This window comes from Coregonus lavaretus (genome assembly GCF_964263955.1).
Source record: "Coregonus lavaretus genome assembly, chromosome: 28".
NCBI classification, from domain to species: domain Eukaryota; kingdom Metazoa; phylum Chordata; class Actinopteri; order Salmoniformes; family Salmonidae; genus Coregonus; species Coregonus lavaretus.
In genome coordinates this window covers 33,968,668-33,988,378 of record NC_140015.1, presented here as the reverse complement: position 1 = coordinate 33,988,378, position 19,711 = coordinate 33,968,668, and the positions used below count along the sequence as shown (strand labels likewise).

Genomic DNA, 19,711 nt, shown 5'->3' with positions numbered 1-19,711 from the left:
TTAAATAAAATAAATGAATGCAATCACTTTCAACCTGGGGAAAACTCATCCTACATGGTGTACCGGCCAGGCGAGCTAAAACGACATTCTCAGTGGAACAGAATGAGAAATGGAGGAGCCACACCCATGCAGAGGAACAACATGTCAGCAACCTGTGAGCTGGCAAAGAGCGGCAGGTGCAGGCTCGCCCAGGGCTTCAAAATCGCCTAAACCATTCTGGCAAGCTACATCAGTTGCACTTAAAAAGTCTCTCACTTAGGTTGAAAGTATTAACACAGATAGCACAACATATCCATGTTTATCGTGGTATTCAATGACTTTGTTATACTGGTATAAGTGGTATTATAAAAAATAGGCTAAACAACATTTCTGTCAAATTAATTCAAACAATAACAAAGGAGAAGTGAGCTGCAAGGGTCCCCCAAAATTGTTGTTTTATTGACAACATAAAAAGTGCCTTTCCCTCCACGTCTTTTTCAAAAGTCTAAGAGAAAGTTGGTTAAATCTAGCTACGTAGTCTAAAGCCCATGCCTCAGTTTATTTTTCAGTCATGAGCCTATAATTAAATATGACGCACACAGCACATTGTCTACAGTACTTTTCCAGAGAACTATAATGTCCTCTCAAGCTCTTCCGCATTATCAATGTAGCACGAACACGGAACCTGGAGAAACATACCTCCTTGTTCAGGCAAGAAGAAGAGAACAAAGACAAGTCACGCAACAGCCCTAAAGAAGCAGTTCAAATTTTATAGTTTGTTTTAAATTGCCTCTATATTTCTTACAGACTGCATTTGAATCTGGTAAGCTATGTTACGATAGACTTGTTTGTAATATAAGTGTTTCATTGAAATGGTGATAGCTTTCAGGAAATGTATGATGTTTTTTTTTGTTCTAATTACTATTACCATAAACATTGGTTCTATGGTATCGGATCCTGAGTAGGCTAATAATAATAAATATCTGTCTGATGAAGAAAAGTGTCTTTGGTGACAAGAAAGTGTTTTATACTTTGGCTTGAGAAAGCCATTAGTTACGTTAGATAAGTAGCACTGCTGCGTTTACGTCCTATCGGAGTTATCGGAAGTTCCTAGTTCTGACTAGGAAGTTTCACTTGAATGACCCTTCAAATCAGAATTACAAGCCGGGAAACTCTGAGAAAATTGCCGAATTGTGACCTGCTGACTTGTGAACACTGACCTTTTACATTTTCAAACAAAAGATTACAACAAATCCGTTTTTCACAACTACAATATGAGTAGGGCGGAATGTAGCTAGTTTGATCATATTGTCAATCTTAAGCAAACTAGCTAATTTAATTATAAGCAATGTTAGTTAGCTTATCAAGCTAGCTAAAATCTTTTTGGTTGAAGAATTGTTCCGACCAAAAAGCACATGAATGAAACAAAGTATTATTTCCAACATCACAGTTAGGAAATAGAATGCTCCGACGAGCACATGAACGCAGCATCAACCTACATGGAATTCCCACCGCTTCATCGACACACGCGTGGTGAATGCGCTTATATAAATACATTTCTATAAAAACGTATCTAACTGATGGAATACAGAAGCTACATTCCTTGCCAAATGACGACAGTTTTATCACAAATTCAAAATGGACTGGTTGACTGAAGTAGGAAAATATGTATTCCAACAATGAGCTGCAGTTTTGGAAGGGACTGCGTCATTTTCAGTTTAGGTTACTTTGCGGGTGACCCGTTACCACAGTCACAAAGTCAAAATTGGCTATATCTTAACAATTCATGAAATATAAGCTTTTTAGTATTTATGTAAGGTTAGGTTTAGGCATAAGGTTAACAGTGTGATTAAGGTTAGGGTTAAGGGTTAGGTTAAAAATCGGATATTAAGAAGCGAAATTGTAGAAACAGGCAGGGTTTCTGACTTTGTGGCTGTGATAACTAGTGATGACTACTTTGCGAACTGCTAGTGGCATTTAGAATTGGTTAGACCCGGCTATTAGCCCCCTAAATATAGACAAGATCCACACTGAAAATATGCAAAAACATTAGTTTGATAAAGACAAAGAGCATATTTTCATCAGAATCATTAAGCCTAGGCCTACTCACCAGACAGACGTTCTACTCTCCAAACAGATGTCGTAATTCATCCTCATGAAGAATTGTTAATACATTTAGACCATTCCAAGGAACATGCATAATTAACTAAATCGAACGTCTGTACATCGAAAAGAAGACAGATGTGGGGTTGTAACCCTGAAAAATGTGTCTTTTAACTTGCCAAATTGAGCCCTGTTTCAAATGATCACTATTTGAGAATAACTGTTCAGACGTGAGACTATTCTGTTCTATTTTATTCTGTTATATTACATCATGTTTTTACTATAGAATAGGTGTCTTGACTGTGATAAGGGCTCGAGAAATAAGAATGTCCATATTAGCAAAACAAGGCTATGTCATTGCACAGCCATAGGCTTCTATAAGCAAGCACCACACTGCTGAGGTTACTACCTTATTGAAGATGTGTTCCAGGATATAATATAACCAGTTGATATTACAGTTTCAATAAATTAATCTTAAAATGGTACTTGTTTTTTTTATTGACTGAATATACCTAAATGAGACAATTTAGCAATTATGATTCCTTACATGTAATGGTTATGATAAATTAGGCATTGTTGGCATATAGATAAATGCGCACATATTATTTTCCAGTGCAGACATTGTTCTAAAAATAGCTCGTTTTTTTTTTCATTTGAATACTGAAGTACTCGAACAGTCAAAAAAGGTAAAATGCCAATCCCTAGGTTTATACGGAATGTTTAGGTGATACAACTATTTCATGTAAGCCTATTTCAACTTTATGTGTGTGTTTCACTCAAATACACTATTTATTGGAATTACATTTAAAATGATAATTTAGTCATGTTGATTGATGGGATGGTAGCCCAATCAAAAATTATTTTTGATCTATATTATACATGGACAGTATTTATTTATTTTGATGTGAATTTTTCCAGTTTAAGTGCTTTTTTTGCCCTACTTGTTCACCTGCATTTTTATTGTTTTCCCCACAGTCATCGGGGGAATCACCACATCAATGGAGTAAATATATTTTATTTTAAAAATTAAGAGGCCCCAGGTCACTTTGTTTATTACTTGTATTGACTTGCTGTATTTCAATAGTTTAAGAATTTACTCAAGCCATGCCTGGGTTCCTTACCTAGTTTGCAAATGTGTATTTCTTCTTTTAATGTTTACAAATGTTGTTTTAGCTAAATTAATACATAATTATACATTTTGATAAAACAATACTTATACTGTTTTTATCATTTTATACAGGTTGTTACAGAAGATAAAGACTGAGTTTCTTCTCTGTGAGAGGGAAAAAGAAGGTACCAGCTGACCTTTTCTTTATGTAGTGTATTGTCATCCAATGGCCTTTGTGTTCAGCCACTCCCCAATGCGTCTTTAAAAGGAAATGTCTGATTAATCTGACATATGCAGCATTTACCGTGAATGCGATCTCGTGAAGTCGGGAACATTGCCTTTAAAAGCCGCATTGCCTATTACCCGGAATCGGATTGAATCCCGGGCTTAGACAAATCTAGAACCCACATTCGACAATTTCAATAAACAATCAAATTCCATGATAGAGAAATTGAATGTCATTTGAAGATAAAGTTGCTTGCTTGATGGTGACGAGTGGGCACTAGGGCCCCTCCTTCACTATATGTAAACACCGGTCTTGTTCAACAGTGCAGCTGACAGTGCAGGCGACTGGAAATTAAAATGCTAGCTGATCCCATAGATTTCCATTCATTAAGCTAACGCTAGTTAGCATTCCCTCCAGAAACCACTTTCAACTTCCTTCAAACTGCATGCAAAGACATACAAATGGTATCCATGAGTTCATCTGACTCTGGGTAAGTAGAACAATTGCCAAAATCTCTAATTATTCCTTTAAGTGAATTTCAAAGTTATGGGCCTTTCAGAATTCAGTGTTCCAAACAACCTCCATTTCTGATATGGTCATATCTCAGATGTCCTACTGTACATTTGGGACCCATTAAAAGAAGCATTACTAACTAGTCACGGCTCTAAATAGGAACACATCAAGTATATAACGTTTGTCTGATTTATACCAAAACTTATTGACAACTGTTTAGAACATATCTTTGCTGCTATCTTTTCAGAGTTTTCGTCAGAGCTTTTTCTTGCTCTGTCATCTTAATGCATTGTGGCCGAATTCCTATGTTGAGATATACCTGTGACTCAAACGTCCATTAAATCACCACATGTGCCTGTGGGAGACTTGTGCGAAAGTTTGAGTAGTAGTGCATTTTCAAACTAGGATTTCGGACGTGATGCGTGACGACTCTCTATGAAAGTCGGTGTGTCCTGGACATCAAAGAGGACAGATATCTCTGGACACCAGATTCATCAGTGCCAAAGAAGAAATGTTGGATGAAGATATCTCATTATATAGGTAGGCTATCAAGTGTTCAATTGGTGTGACAGAAGAAACATTCCATTAAAGTGTGTTTGGATCTGCAGGTGAATGCATGTGAGCAGTGTGACAGAAGAAAACATGGATGAAGGTGATGGGTGATGATATTTAGACTGATGTCTCAGCTGTGAGGAGGTTGTTTGGCTGTGTGGGTCAATGAGTGTCTGTGATACCCTGTTCCCTTTTCACCACCTTCATTGAAGATTCATTCCGGACTTGGATGATACATTTCCAAAATGAACCTTTCATTAAGAATTGACTGTTAGAGTAATTACCTGCCTTATTGGACAATCAAACAATACAGTAGCTGTACATTTAGTGCCGCCAGACAAAGCTATATTTTCCCCATGATAACCAACATAGTCCTACAGTATGTATTACGCAAAGACAGCTTTCTTTCACCTCCAAAATATGTCACAACTCAGACCCACTATCACCGACCCCATTGCTGAAACCCTCATTCACGCCTGGACTATTGCAACGCCATTCTCTACAGACTCCCCGCCAAAACACTGGATCGACTTCCATACATTCAAACTCAGCTGCCAGAGTCCTCACACACCAGACCTTGGGACATCACCTCAACCCTCATCAAACGTCACTGGCTCCCAGTTCAATACAGGATAATCTTCAAACTACTCTTGCTCACCTACAAATGGACTGGGACCCACATACCTCCTGCACCCCTACACTCCCACCAGTTCACTGCGCTCCTCTGACACTGGCCTCCTCACCATCCCTCACACCAGGCTCCACTCCATGAGAGGCCATGCTTTTAGTAGTGCAGCCCCCCAACTCTGGAATTCCCTCCCTCTCCATGTCAGAACCTCACAATCCATACACATATTCTAGTCCACACTAAGACACACGTCTTCACACAGGCTTACCCAAAATGGCTGTTGTCTAAGCTTTCATCCCTTGTTGTTTACTCCCCTAGTTAGTCTATCATCATGTTGTCACACCCTGGCTCTGGGACTCATTATGTTGAGCCAGGGTGTGTTCATTCTATGTGTTCTGTTTCTATGTTGGGTGTTCTAGGTTGTTTATTTCTATGTTTGACTGAGTGACTCCCAATCAGAGGCAACGAGTGTCAGCTGTGTGCTGGTTGTCTCTGATTGGGAGCCATATTTAACTGTCTGTGTTTCACTTTGTGTTGGTGGGTTTTTGTTCCGTGTTCGGTCATTGTCACTGAGGACTTCACGAGTCGTTTATTGTTTTGTTATTTCGTGTGTATGCTTTAATTAAATAAAGCAAGTATGTTCGCAACTAACGCTGCGCTTTGGTCCACTCCTTCATACGACGTTTGTGACAGAAAAACCCACCATAAAAGGACCAAGCAGCGTGTCCAGGAGCAGGCAGACTGGACATGGGAGGAAGCGCCAGGAAAGGAGATGGAGAGGCTGGCGATGGCCCAGGTGGGCAAATCGTGGTCCTGGGAGGACATGCTCGGGGGCAAGGGACCTTGGGGTAGGATTAAGGCCCTGGCGAGAGAGGAGCAGCGGCGTCAGCAGTGCCATCGTCGGACGGACGAGAGGCACCCCCAAGAATTTTTTAGGGGGGGGCACACGGCATGGGCGACTGGGCAGCAGGAGGCTGCCACAGGGTGAAATGGGAGACGAGGAGAGAAGGCCACCGGGTTACGGGAGCCATTGGCGAGAGGAGGGAAGGAAGTTGTAGAGGCACGGCGAGAGGTACTGAGGTGTATTTCCAGTCCGGTCCGGCCCGTTCCTGATCCCCGTTTAAGGCCAGTGGTGTGTGTTCCCAGTACGGTCCGGCCTGTTCCTGCTCCACGCACCAAACCTACGGTGTGCGTCGCCAGCCCAGCCCGGCCTGTCCCTGCTCCACGCACCAAGCCTACGGTGTGCGTCGACAGCCCAGCCCGGCCTGTTCCTGCTCCACGCACCAAGCCTACGGTGTGCGTCGCCAGCCCTGTCCGGCCTGTCCCTGCTCCACGCACCAAGCCTACGGTGTGCGTCGCCAGCCCAGCCCGGCCTGTCCCTGCTCCACGCACCAAGCCTACGGTGTGCGTCGCCAGCCCAGCCCGGCCTGTCCCTGCTCCACGCACCAAGCCTACGGTGTGCGTCGCCAGCCCAGCCCGGCCTGTCCCTGCTCCACGCACCAAGCCTACGGTGCGCGTCGCCAGCCCAGCCCGGCCTGTCCCTGCTCCACGCACCAAGCCTACGGTGTGCGTCGCCAGCCCAGGCCGGCCTGTCCCTGCTCCACGCACCAAGCCTACGGTGCGCGTCGCCAGCCCGGCCCGGCCTGTTCCTGCCACTCGCACCAAGTCAGGGGTGCGAGTCGTCAGCCTGGTCCAGCCCGTTCCTGCCACTCGCACCAAGCCAGGGGTGCGAGTCGTCAGCCTGGTCCAGCCCGTTCCTGCCACTCGCACCAAGCCAGGGGTGCGAGTCGCCAGCCCAGCCCGGCCTGTCCCTGCTCCACGCACCAAGCCTACGGTGTGCGTCGACAGCCCAGCCCGGCCTGTTCCTGCTCCACGCACCAAGCCTACGGTGTGCGTCGCCAGCCCTGTCCGGCCTGTCCCTGCTCCACGCACCAAGCCTACGGTGTGCGTCGCCAGCCCAGCCCGGCCTGTTCCTGCTCCACGCACCAAGCCTACGGTGTGCGTCGCCAGCCCTGTCCGGCCTGTCCCTGCTCCACGCACCAAGCCTACGGTGTGCATCGCCAGCCCAGCCCGGCCTGTCCCTGCTCCACGCACCAAGCCTACGGTGTGCGTCGCCAGCCCAGCCCGGCCTGTCCCTGCTCCACGCACCAAGCCTACGGTGTGCGTCGCCAGCCCAGCCCGGCCTGTCCCTGCTCCACGCACCAAGCCTACGGTGCGCGTCGCCAGCCCGGCCCGGCCTGTTCCTGCCACTCGCACCAAGTCAGGGGTGCGAGTCGTCAGCCTGGTCCAGCCCGTTCCTGCCACTCGCACCAAGCCAGGGGTGCGAGTCGTCAGCCTGGTCCAGCCCGTTCCTGCTACTCGCACCAAGCCAGGGGTGCGAGTCGTCAGCCTGGCAAGGCCCGTCGCTGCTCCACGCACCAAGCCAGGGGTGCGAGTCGTCAGCCCGGTGAGGCCCGTTCCGGCTCCACGCACCAAGCCAGGGGTGCGCATCGTCAGCCCGGTCCGGCCCGTTGCTGCTCCACGCACCAAGCTAGGGGTGCGCATCGACAGCCAGGTCCGGTCCTTTCCTGCCTCACGCACCAAGCCTGGGGTGCGCGTCGTCAGTCCGGCACAACCCGTGCCTGGGTCATCGGTGCCAGATCAGGTACCGCTTTATTGCTCCCCAACGGAGCTGAAGCTAGCCGCTCCTGCTACGTCCAGGTCAGCTCCAGCCAGCGGAGCCAGACTGGACCAGGGGCGCTATGGGGGGTTCATTGGAGGGTGGTGGTCAAGGCCGGAGGCAGAACCGCCGCCGAGGAGGTATGCCCGCCCAGCCCTCCCCTGTTTTGCTTTAGTTGAGGCGCGGTCGCAGTCCGCGCCTTTAGGGGGGGGTACTGTCACACCCTGGCTCTGGGACTCATTATGTTGAGCCAGGGTGTGTTCATTCTATGTGTTCTGTTTCTATGTTGGGTGTTCTAGGTTGTTTATTTATATGTTTGACTGAGTGACTCCCAATCAGAGGCAACGAGTGTCAGCTGTGTGCTGGTTGTCTCTGATTGGGAGCCATATTTAACTGTCTGTGTTTCACTTTGTGTTGGTGGGTTTTTGTTCCGTGTTCGGTCATTGTCACTGAGGACTTCACGAGTCGTTTATTGTTTTGTTATTTCGTGTGTATGCTTTAATTAAATAAAGCAAGTATGTTCGCAACTAACGCTGCGCTTTGGACGTTCGTGACACATGTTTAGTGCTCTCCCTGGTTAGTCTTAATATTTCATGTACTTTTATATTCTTGCTGATTTTAATGTGTGATTTTATAGCTTTTTATCTTGCTGACTATCTTACTGACTATGAAAATTTACTGGGTATTTTGAAAAGCGCTTAAAATAAAATGTATTAATATTAATATTAAATCAACCTTGGTTAAAGCTGCCATTCAAATAATAAATAATAATAATAAACTAGGCACTCAGATTTTCAATAAATGTATTAATTATCAGATTAGACTTGATTAAAGTTTCATCACTTTTATCCATAGACTTGATGAAGCACTTCAGCTTCCTACCCTGCTAACCTGGATTTCTAACAATCATGGCTGTGGCAGGAAAAAGGTCTATGACCTTAGTAAAACCCTTGCTGCATCACAAGTTACCACTGCTGTCAGGTCCAGAGTACGAAATCAAGGGGATATTTGAAAGATTAAAATTGTAAGACTGTAGCACCCACCCACACAATGCTACCTACAAAAGCACTTCAAGCCAATTTAACAAATGTCTGGAGCAAGAAGCCTACCACTTTTGGGCGCGCCAGTTGACTTGGATCATAGGAAGATGTCATCACAGCTGGAAACCTGTACTGTGACAGCAACAAAAGCTTGCCTCCTATTCATCCACATTTGACCTCATCCTCTCCGCAGCAACCTTAGCAGCTGAATGGGATTTAGCTGCGTGATTTGAGTTACAGCACCAGCATTCAATACAGTACTGCCATTCGCAATTCAAGACATATTGCACAAACTTCTAAAGCAAAAAGCTAGCCTACCACTTGGGGTCAACAGTTGGATCTTGGATCACAGGAAGAAGTCACAGTGCGAGACAACTAGCTGAGACTATACCCACAGCTATACCTTCAGAGATATAAAATGTGACAGCTAAAGCCAAAAGCACAACATGAAAGCTTCCAGGAACAACTGTTTAACATCTGATATGTGATATGTGAGAACCACCCATCATTGAAAGTTAAAGGGATGCTCCGGAACTTTTGTATAATTTAAACCAGTAGTTTTGAAAGTGGTGCACACAAGCCATTTCGAATGATATGTTACATCCTGCAAATCTATATTTTCTTGTGTGTGCAATTCATATGATATGTTACGAATCCAATTTATACAATATGTTGCGAATTTGTTGTGCTTAAGATCCAGGACTGCATCTTTAAAGGAGATGGCTAATAATACAATAAGATTCAAAATGGTTATTTCTATATTTGCAGGTTGTAAGTAGGATGTTCTGCACTCTTGACAATTAGAATGTTAAATGTTTTCTAATTGTTGTCAGTTGTTTCCACAAATGTTGTAGAATTCCTCGGCCAAATTGAAGAGATTGTGACCAAACATCGCGACAGCAAGATTCCTCTTGCAAAGCCGAAAAGTTATGAGTTGAGAATCGGGGGTCTGGAGGAAACTGTCCACGCTGGAGATGGTGAACAGTTAGAAGTTTGGAAAGACTGCTACCTTCCAGAGAGAATGGAGATGGTGGTCATTGGTGCCCTGGATGACTTCCGCTGTTCAGCGGCAGGATGGCAGCTGGTTCTCCTGTTATGTGAAGATGGCAAAGTCTACGCCTATGAGTTTGAAGTTCTGCACCTGGTTGCCAGAAGCTTGGAGGATCTCTTTGAAACTGGAGCTGAGTTTCCAGGACTGGAGACATTCAGATTTGGAGAATGCTTTGAGGAATTGGTAAGACCCTGCTATATTAAATTAACTCAGCAAACGTATTACCTTATTTTGTGTTTAACGTCAATGAACGAGGTAATAATTTTTTGTTATTGTCAGTTACAGTAGGTCTTGCATTTATTCGTCTACATGTCATTGTTCTTGAATAATTCCAAAATATAGACATACAGTGTAATGTGTCCTTGCGCTGAGTAAGCTGCTGGACTTGTCGGCTACTTATTCCACAGTTTTCTTTTTTCAGACTGAGGAAGAGATGGAGAAAGAGATGCAATGTGATGAAATAAAGAAAATCGATGATGCGCATATTCAGTTCCGAAGTAGTTTGGCGATAGAGATGCTGGAGGATCTCAAAGCAATCAAGCAATCTGAGGTAATAATTACTGTTTGATTCATACTCAGGGCATGGTACACATAGCAAAACATGATGAAAGTGTGTATATTGAAATCAGGGAAAGTTTAAGACAAAAATCAATTATCTATGCTCGCCCCTTTGTGAACAGCCCTAACACTGTTGTTTGTTGATGTTAATGCTGTCAAAATGTCCATAAATGATTACAGTAATATTGTGGTAAACTATTTGTGATTTTCCATAACCACTATGTTGTTGATATGTTTCAGTCAACCATTCAACCCAACAAAGTAATGAAGAATCAAGTCCGACCGGATATTCAAGGTCTTCCTCCGACGCACTGCAACCAATCAAGAAATCTCACAAATCAAAAGCAAATGGTAGGCCTCAAATGTATCTCGTGATGAACACAGATCACAAACTGCACTTTTTGTTTTGCTGTTTGACTGCCTGTTCAGTATTATCTCTGCACAGGGACTGGTTTATGGACTTCATGTCAAAAAGAGTCAGGACTTTAACATGAACATGTTTTATGTTTTTCTACTTTGAGTACAAGGCCCAGAAAGGGGCAAAGTTTGAATAGTGCTTGCAAAAAATGTGTGGCCAGTACATTTTGTGGGTGATCTACCAAAATCAAAAATGCTAAAGACTACAGCCGCAAATTGTTTGATTGATTACTATTTCATGACAACCTATTTTGTTCACAAGACTATATCTTGCTGAATACACTTTTAAAAAAATTATACATCAAGTTCCGAGTTTAACTTCATTACTCCAAAGGGAAATGTGGTTTGCATGATGAACGTACAACACTGCATATAATACAAAACAAACAGACACTGTAAAAACTATAAGTAAAATAATTCATACCCATGTCTAGACAGACATTCTTGTCCTCATAGGTACTCTTGTATATTGAATGCATATCTGACATTTTATTCTCTCTGTATTTTTTAAGTAAGTTGAGTGACACTTTGTAATAAAAATGTGTGCTATTACATTTACATTGTAATTTTAGTCATTTAGCTGACGCTCTTATCCAGTAGAAAGTGCATACAATTTAGTTAATTATCAGTTGTAGCCTTCATCCACATTTCCAGCCATTTTGGGAGATGGGACTTCTGTATCTGCCTGGTCAGCCATTGAGGACTTTGTTATTAGCGTTGTCCCACTTCATCTATTAATATGTGTATCTTTTGGATTTCTTCTGGAAGAAGTGGTGGAACAATATACTTTAGTTTATCCTAGACCTTAACAGACCCTGAAAAAATGTGCCCTAAATTGTACAAAGGCAGACTTAATTTCTTACAGAGTTTGTTTCGTAAGGGCAATAGGAAGTGGTTGTTCTCTCATATAGACTCTGTTTTGTATTTTGCATGCACTGCTGTGTTTCTTATCTAAGATTCAAGTGTTCAGAACTGGGTGTGTAATACATTTGCTTTTATGGTATTTAATTGAAATGTCCTTGAAGCATCATGCACTATCCTCATCTTTGTCCTGTAGAATTCATTCACTTACAGAAAAGTTCAGACCTGATATGTCTTACCACTCAGAGCCTGTCAATATAGTTGCCAGATGATGGTACTGTCAGTGAGAAATGCACTAAGGTTATGTATGGTGTAATTTGTTTTTGTTTTTTTACAATCACATAGCTCTTCATGACCATCAATCATCTGATTCCAGATGAATGATAGGCCTATGCCCTGCACTTAAACATATAAATGCCCCATAGTCTAGTTTGTGACTCGATTGTGTACAGCTACGACCGGAAGTGACTTTTCGTAGCAAGTTAGGAGAGCTTTTTAGCTAATCCTTTTCCTAACCTTAACCTAATTCTCATAACCTGCTACGTTAATTATCCTAGCCTGCTGCGTAAGTTCTCCTGACCTGCTATGAAAAAATGTATACCACTTTGTCAAAACCTGATGTACCAGTCTTGATACGTCTGTTGAGCTATCATTCCACTCTGTGCTAAACATATGACACGGAGTACAGGAAGTGGAATGTTAGCTAAACAGACTGGTAACCAGGCTACATGCCCCGCCCTTAAACATATAAACTCTCAGTCATTCATTTGCTTGGCTTCTGCACCCACGGCCATCATGAGCAGCTCTGTAAGTAGAAATAAATAATAAAAATGACAATATTGATCATCCTATTATTACTACTAATACCATCTTAATATTACATTAGTTTGTTAAAGATTCGTTTTTCTATTTACAGGGGCAGTTCACATCTAAAAGACGGTTAGTGTCTGAATCTTTTAAGAGATTACTTACTGCAATTGTGATCAATTATGATAGTGCAAAATAGTAGTATATATACCGTGCATTCGGAAAGTATTCAGGCCCCTTCACTTTACAGCCTTATTCTAAAATGGATTAAATTAAAAAAATTCCTCATCAATCTACACACTATACCCCATAATGACAAAGTGAAAACAGGCTTTTAGACATTTTGGCAGATTCATAAAAAAACAAGCTAATATCATCATAGCACTTGATGGTTTTTGAAGAAACTTTCAAAGTTCTTGACATTTTCCGGATTGACTGACCTTCATGTCTTAAAGTAATGATGGACTTTCGTTTCTTTTTGCTTATTTGAGCTGTTCTTGCCATAATATGGACTTGGTCTTTTACCAAATAGGGCTATCTTCCAAAAATTAACTTTTAACAAGGCACACCTGTTAATTGAAATGCATTCCAGGTGACTACCTCATGAAGCTGGTTGAGAGAATGCCAAGAGTTACTACATGTTATTTCATAGTTTTGATGTCTTTACTATTATTCTACAATGTAGAAAATAGTACAAATAAAGAAAAACCCTTGAATGAGTAGGTGTGTCCAAACTTGCGACTTGTACTGTATATAAAAATGAAAATGAATTGTGTTAAGCTCTTTTTCAAATTATTAAAATAAAGTTTAGTTGTTAACTTAAATTGCTTTAATTGTTAACTTAGCTTACATTTTCCCAGTATGCAGGGAAAATGGGTAGGGTTGCTTGACTTGAGTTTGAAATCATTATTTACTGTACATTAACTTTATTCAACATTACAATACCACTTTTCAGGAGACCAACAGCTATTTATCTGAAATGGATGAAAATAAATGATGGAAGCTTAAAGCAATCGGGAACAGCATTCATTAGACAGGTTGTGAGGCTATGGAGTAGAGATTGACACCGGGAACAGGACTCCCGCGGATCTTGTGGGTTCCGCGGGATTCTGGCAGGAATGGATTGAGGTTCTAGAGTCAAGTTCGGGACGGGACAGGATTAACAGTCCACATGAAAAAAGTAAAATAAAATAAACAGAAAAAAAAGAAAGATCTGTCGGCATATATATATATATATTTGTTAATGGTTTTTTTTAGTTTCCACCGTCATTTCTAGCGTAATTCATTTTTACCAACACAAAAAGATCCCAATCCCACCATGTCAAACAAACAAATGATCTGTCATCATTTGTAGATAAGATCTCGCTACCACGGAAAGGAAAATACCTGTCTATTTGTAGAAAAAACACCCTGATTAACTCTTTAAGTCATATCCCAGTTTATCTATTACCATTTACCTGGAGCTAACTCTACAAATAGCACTGCTGGGTGATTTGAAAAGTCAGTCAGTTGATCAATAATATAATAATACTGTAATGACCCAGCTGGGTCATAAAGGAAAAGAAAGACAGGAACCAGGTGTACTGGCAGAACACAGGTTTATTCCTAACTGGGGCTATTGTTCAGGCCACAGCCCACGCCGCTAAATTCCGAACGTACACAAATATAACATGTCAAGTCAAGTGTCCCGAACAGAAGAGAGAGAGATGAGACCGTAACCCCTATTTAAGCATTCCAAAACCCCGCGGGATTACCCATCATACCCCCCCCCAACCTTTCCATCTGTCCTGGCATATGTAACCCCTGCTAGCACCCATGAGAACGATAACACACCCACGAACACAGAACACAATACCGGGTCGTTACAATACTCTTAGCAAAACATTGTATCTTTAATTTAGAATCTGTAGAAACTATGAGAATAGAAAGATAGATGGGAGGGGTTGTGGGGAGCTAAAGGATCGGACAAAAAAAAGAAAATAACAAATAGACTGGTATTTTCCTTTCCGTGGTAGGAAGATCTTATCTACAAATGATGACAGATCATTTGTTTGTTCGACATGGTGGGACTGGGATCTTTTTGTGTTGGTAAAAATGAATTACGCTAGAAATGACGGTGGAAACAAACACCTTTATACGCAAATATTGATATAATAACCATCCTATCATCATAAACTTGGAGTCGCGCAACGAAATGGTGTGTGGTCCTCCCACTACAACTCGGGAAAGCATGCAGTTTATTAGGCTACAGATGAAATAAGTTATAATGAACTTCACAGGGTGGTGAAAGTGCACGGTGATGAGCTTGATGCTCCTTTCCAATAAATTATTATTATTATTCTGGTGACATGAGGATCGATTCTTAACTGCTGTTTGACAAATAAACATATTCTCGCTCTTATCCATAATAATCTCATCATGTAGACTAGCCTCCCCCCACAGCCTACTGTAACTGCGAGCTGCATGTGCCAAGACCATAGTAGGCACATTTGCTATTTAACACAACAGTTTTTGTGACAATACTATCCGTTGAGTTGAAATTGCGATGACAACACATTGGACTGCAGATTTTGTATTCGGTATATGAAAACTTAAGCGAAAAAGTACATTTTGTGTGCACTACTTCATCAAGCACTGGTTTTTATTCCCAACAAGTCAATTTTGTGGAAACACACTACTAGTGGGAAAATGCGTATATTTTATTTATGATCTTTTTGTGTTGGTAAAAATGAATTACGCCTGCGAGGACCTGCGATGCCATTTAACATAAAGTAAGTTAAAGTGATAATTGTTTCAAGCGCAGAATGGATGGCTAAGATAAAATATCTGTGTGAGTTGATCCTTAAAACTAAATTTTAAAAACTCTGTTTTACAATACTCCTATTGTTTCCAAAACAAAACAGGAAATATGGAATGTTTTGACCTGAAGTTAGCTGGGCTGCTACCAGCTCTCACAGTCTCATATCAGAGTTAGACCTTTCTTAAGCATCAAATTTCGAAGTTATTCCAAACGTCAAATTTTGAAGTGTATAAGGTTTATGTTTAGGCAGTAACTCCGAATTTTGAAGGTTAGGGTTAAGTTCAGGCATTAACTCCAAATTCTTAAGGTTAGGCATTAACTCTAAATGGTTAAGGTATGGGTTACGGTTTGGGAGAGGCTTAAAACAAAAATATCAAAACAATTTCTATTCCTAGATTCGAACTTGCAACCTTTGGAATCAGAGGCAGATGCTTACCGAAAACTACTTGAAGGTAACATCGCTCACTGCTGCCCCTAGTGGCCGGTTTCCACATCATCTCCCAACGTCCTCAGACATAGATTTACATCGAATACTGACTTGTATCACGAGGGACCTGGCTGGTTAGTCAACCTTATCAAACTTGTTTTGAGAGGCCAATCTAACACCATCAAGAACACCCCTTGTGTTACTGGTCCAGTTTGTAGGTTTTTAGATTTTTAACAGGGTAATTGCATTTTAATATTTCAAATGTTGCTCAAAGTAAAGTAAAAATAAAGCAATAACAAAAGCACATGATGTCTATGCATCAGTAATGACACCATGCACATCAGGGACAAATATACCCTTAACCTTTTGTAAGAGAGAAAAGGCTGTTTAGTCAGTAATAGGTATAATATTATGTATCAGTTGGGGCATCAGTGGAGCACCAGTACCTTTCCCAGAGAAGTACAGAAAATTACCAAGACACGTCAGACAGACACTCAGGGAAAGTTGTATATCACACATTTTCAGCGTATTCGACTATGACTGTATTCATGTTTTCATACAGTATTTGGTTTAATTTGAACTGCCTGCCCTTGATTCTGTAACTGAGTCCAAACATACAGCACAATATGGCACAACAACTACCTCATACTTATAGATGAGCAATGTTACCAGTCTGGTGTGGCACAACAAAACAAGTGTCCATGTCATCCCTATGTTTTTTTTGTCTCAAGCCATTACCTAATAGTTATTGAGCACTGTGGAACAAAAAAAAAGAGACATTATTAACATAAAGTGGAGTTGGTATGGTTATAAGAGGATATTTCAGATATATTATACTAACACAAACAACAGAGAAGATTGAACCAGTTAGGCTTATCACATTGATGTCTTAAACGTTATGTCGTTGTATCCAATAGGCCACCAGTTAATGTAATATAGTTAGTCTTGATAGAATAATTGTTTGTGTTATACCTAGATTTTCTGAGATGTCTCCACCATAGGGTGGTTACAAACCCTTGTTCTCTCCAGTCTGTTGCAGAAATGTAACCTTTGAGGAGCCTCACGTCCTTTTGCTAAACCCTATAATTGCAACCTCATCTCTAAAAAAACTGTCAGCACAATAAACAACCTGACTAATAGTCCGAATGTGTTTATAAGGTTACCTTTTACAATGTTACAAATTATGACTGGAATTGTAAAACATAAGTGGTAAAATAATAAAAAGCGCAGGGATGAGTGATAAAAGGCTGTGTTTGTGTTTGATATGTAAGTGTGCTCTGGCCTTGAGGTCCATAGGAGGGAATCAATCTTTATCTGAGCCTCATAATATGAATGTGTCAATATCCTGCATGTACTGTAATCTATTTTTAAGACCAAATAGGAAGTAGGAAAATAGTCATTGTGGATTTGGAAAATAGTAAGGAAGTGTAGTAAGCTGTTAGTAGCCCATGTGCCTCACCCTAATCATTTGGTCAATTTCACCCTCAGAACTTCGCTTACTATTCTGACTTGGTGGTACACATGTAGCCTATAGCCTGTTTTAGAGAAATGTCATCATTGAATATTGTAAGAGCTTTCATTGTCTGCTTGTATGCCCCCTTTATTCATCCTACAGTTCTGACTTGGTGTACAGGGAGAACATTGTAAGAACGGCCCATGTTCTGAATTCTGTCGCTGTACATTTCAAAAGTGCTGAACAAACAGTTAGATTGACTACGTCCATTTTAGCTCACTCATTAATGTCTTCATCGAAATTACGGATTGCCTCTTATCCGCTCATCGTTCCCTTATGCCATAGTTTGTACATCTCAATTGTTGTAGTCCTATTGCTTATATAGGTCTATCTCATTAGTATCCTATTCATCATTTTAGGTAATGTTGGAATTATTTTATTGTTTTACTTACTTTGTGTATTATAATTAGCTGATGTGCTTTTCTTGACGAGGAGGAATACTATCAGTGGTGGAAAAAGTACCCAATTGTCATACTTGAGTAAAAGCAAAGATACTTTAATAAAAAAGTGAAAGTCACCCAGTAAAACAGTACTTGACTAAAAGTCTAAAAGTATTTGGTTTTAAATATAATTAAGTATCAAAAGTAAATGTAATTGATAAAATGTACTTAAGTATCAAATGTAAAAGTAAAAGTTTAAATCATTTCACATTTCTTATATTAAGCAGACCAGACGGCACGATTTTCTTGTTTTTTAATTTTACGGATAGCCAGGGGCACACTCCAAAGCTCAGACATAATTAACAAACGAAGCATTTGTGTTTAGTGAATCTGCCAGATCAGGTAGTAGGGATGAACAGGGATGTTTTCTTGATAAGTGCGTGAATTGGACCATTTTCCTGTCCTGCTAAGCATTCAAAATGTAACAAGTACTTTTGGGTGTCAGGGAAAATGTATGGAGTAAAAAGTACATTATTTTCTTTAGGAATGTAGTGGAGTAAAAGTTGTCAAAAATACTACAGTAAAGAAACAGATACCAAAAAGTGCATGAGCTCCATCACCATCATCTTAGGCTGGGCTTCACAAACAGACAGACAGTGAACTATTGATAATCATTAAAGTTGAAAATGATCATGGTGAAGCAACCAATTATGGGAACACCAATGTTCAAACACCTTCAACATTCTGATATAACCCGTGACCTCATTTTTGTGCTGGACAATTTCCTTGATTAATTATCGAGTAAGTCACGATTAACCATTGTACCCCCATCTATGGTCTAGAACTTCGATTTACAGGTGGAGACCCGAGGGGTATACTACAACACTAGCTAAAGTGGAGTTAGCCTGCCCCTGGAGCAGGTTAGAGCTGAAGGATTCGTTGCCATAGAAATGTACCTGGTTAAAAGGTGAGCCAAGTTGAATTAAGAATTGACCAAAGTTAGCTGCTAAGTCCTCTATCCCGCTTCATAGTATAGCCCTCAGGGTGAATAACTGCAGTGGCTTGCGAAAGTATTCACACCCCTTGGCGTTTTTCCTATTTTGTTGCCTTACAACCTTGAATTAAAATGGATTTTTGGGGGGTTTGTATCATTTGATTTACACAACATGCCTACCAGTTTGAAGATGCATTTTTTTTGTGAAACAAACAAGAATGAGACAAAAAAAAAGAAAACAGCAATCTTTAAGTCATACCACAGATTCTCAATTGGATTGAGGTCTGGGCTTTGACTAGGCCATTCCAAGACATTTAAATGTTTCACCTTAAACAACTCTAGTGTTGCTTTAGCAGTATGCTTAGGGTCATTGTCCTGCTGGAAGGTGAACCTCCGTCCCAGTCTCAAATCTCTGGAAGACTGAAACAGGTTTCCCTCAAGAATTTCCCTGTATTTAGCACCATCCATCATTCCTTCAATTCTGATGAGTTTCCCAGTCCCTGCCGATGAAAAACATCCTCACAGCATGATGCTGACACCACCGTGCTTCACTGTGGCGATGGTGCTCTCGGGGTGATGAGAGGTGTTAGGTTTGCGCCAGACATAGCGTTTTCCTTGATGGCCAAAAAGCTACATTTTAGTCTCATCTGACCAGAGTACCTTCTTCCATATGTTTGGGGAGTCTCCCACATGGCTTTTGGAGAACACCAAATCTGTTCGCTTATTTTTTTCTTAAAGCAATGGCTTTTTTCTGGCCACTCTTCCGTAAAGCCAGCTCTGGGGAGTGTACAGCTTAAAGTGGTCCTATGGACAGATACTCCAATCTTCGCTTTGGAACTTTGCAGCTCCTTCAGGGTTATCTTTGGTCTCTTTGTTGCCTCTCTGATTAATGCCCTCCTTGCCTGGTCCGTGAGTTTTGGTGGGCGGCCCTCTCTTGGCAGGTTTGTTGTGGTGCCATATTCTTTAAATTTTTTAATAATGGATTTAATGGTGCTCCGTGGGATGTTCAAAGTTTCTGATATTGTTTTATAACCCAACCCTGATCTGTACTCCACAACTTTGTCCCATCTCCTCACCTCTCTTCCCTCTCTCTTC

At 41.4% G+C, this 19,711-nt stretch overlaps 1 protein-coding gene and 1 pseudogene across 7 annotated transcripts in view; one reads left to right on the top strand and one right to left on the bottom strand.

Moving 5' to 3' along the window:
- LOC311103239 (arf-GAP with dual PH domain-containing protein 1-like) overlaps window positions 1-19,711 on the bottom strand; it is a 73,038-nt pseudogene that overhangs the window by 47,124 nt on the left and 6,203 nt on the right. The gene's annotated exons all lie outside the window — the stretch shown is intronic.
- LOC311104469 (uncharacterized protein) lies at window positions 254-11,388 on the top strand. Of its 6 annotated transcripts, none has more exons than XM_084146319.1 (7): window positions 638-802; window positions 3,058-3,085; window positions 3,323-3,375; window positions 4,335-4,469; window positions 9,663-10,042; window positions 10,281-10,409; window positions 10,658-11,388. In XM_084146319.1, the coding sequence occupies exons 4-7, from the start codon at window positions 4,448-4,450 to the stop codon at window positions 10,790-10,792; spliced, it is 666 nt and encodes a 221-aa protein (XP_084002445.1). In that variant the 5' UTR covers window positions 638-802; window positions 3,058-3,085; window positions 3,323-3,375; window positions 4,335-4,447; the 3' UTR covers window positions 10,793-11,388. The 6 variants fall into 6 exon arrangements, with proteins under 6 accessions (XP_084002442.1, XP_084002441.1, XP_084002445.1 ...); XM_084146317.1 differs by having other exon boundaries at window positions 9,642-10,042; XM_084146320.1 differs by having other exon boundaries at window positions 643-802; window positions 4,177-4,469.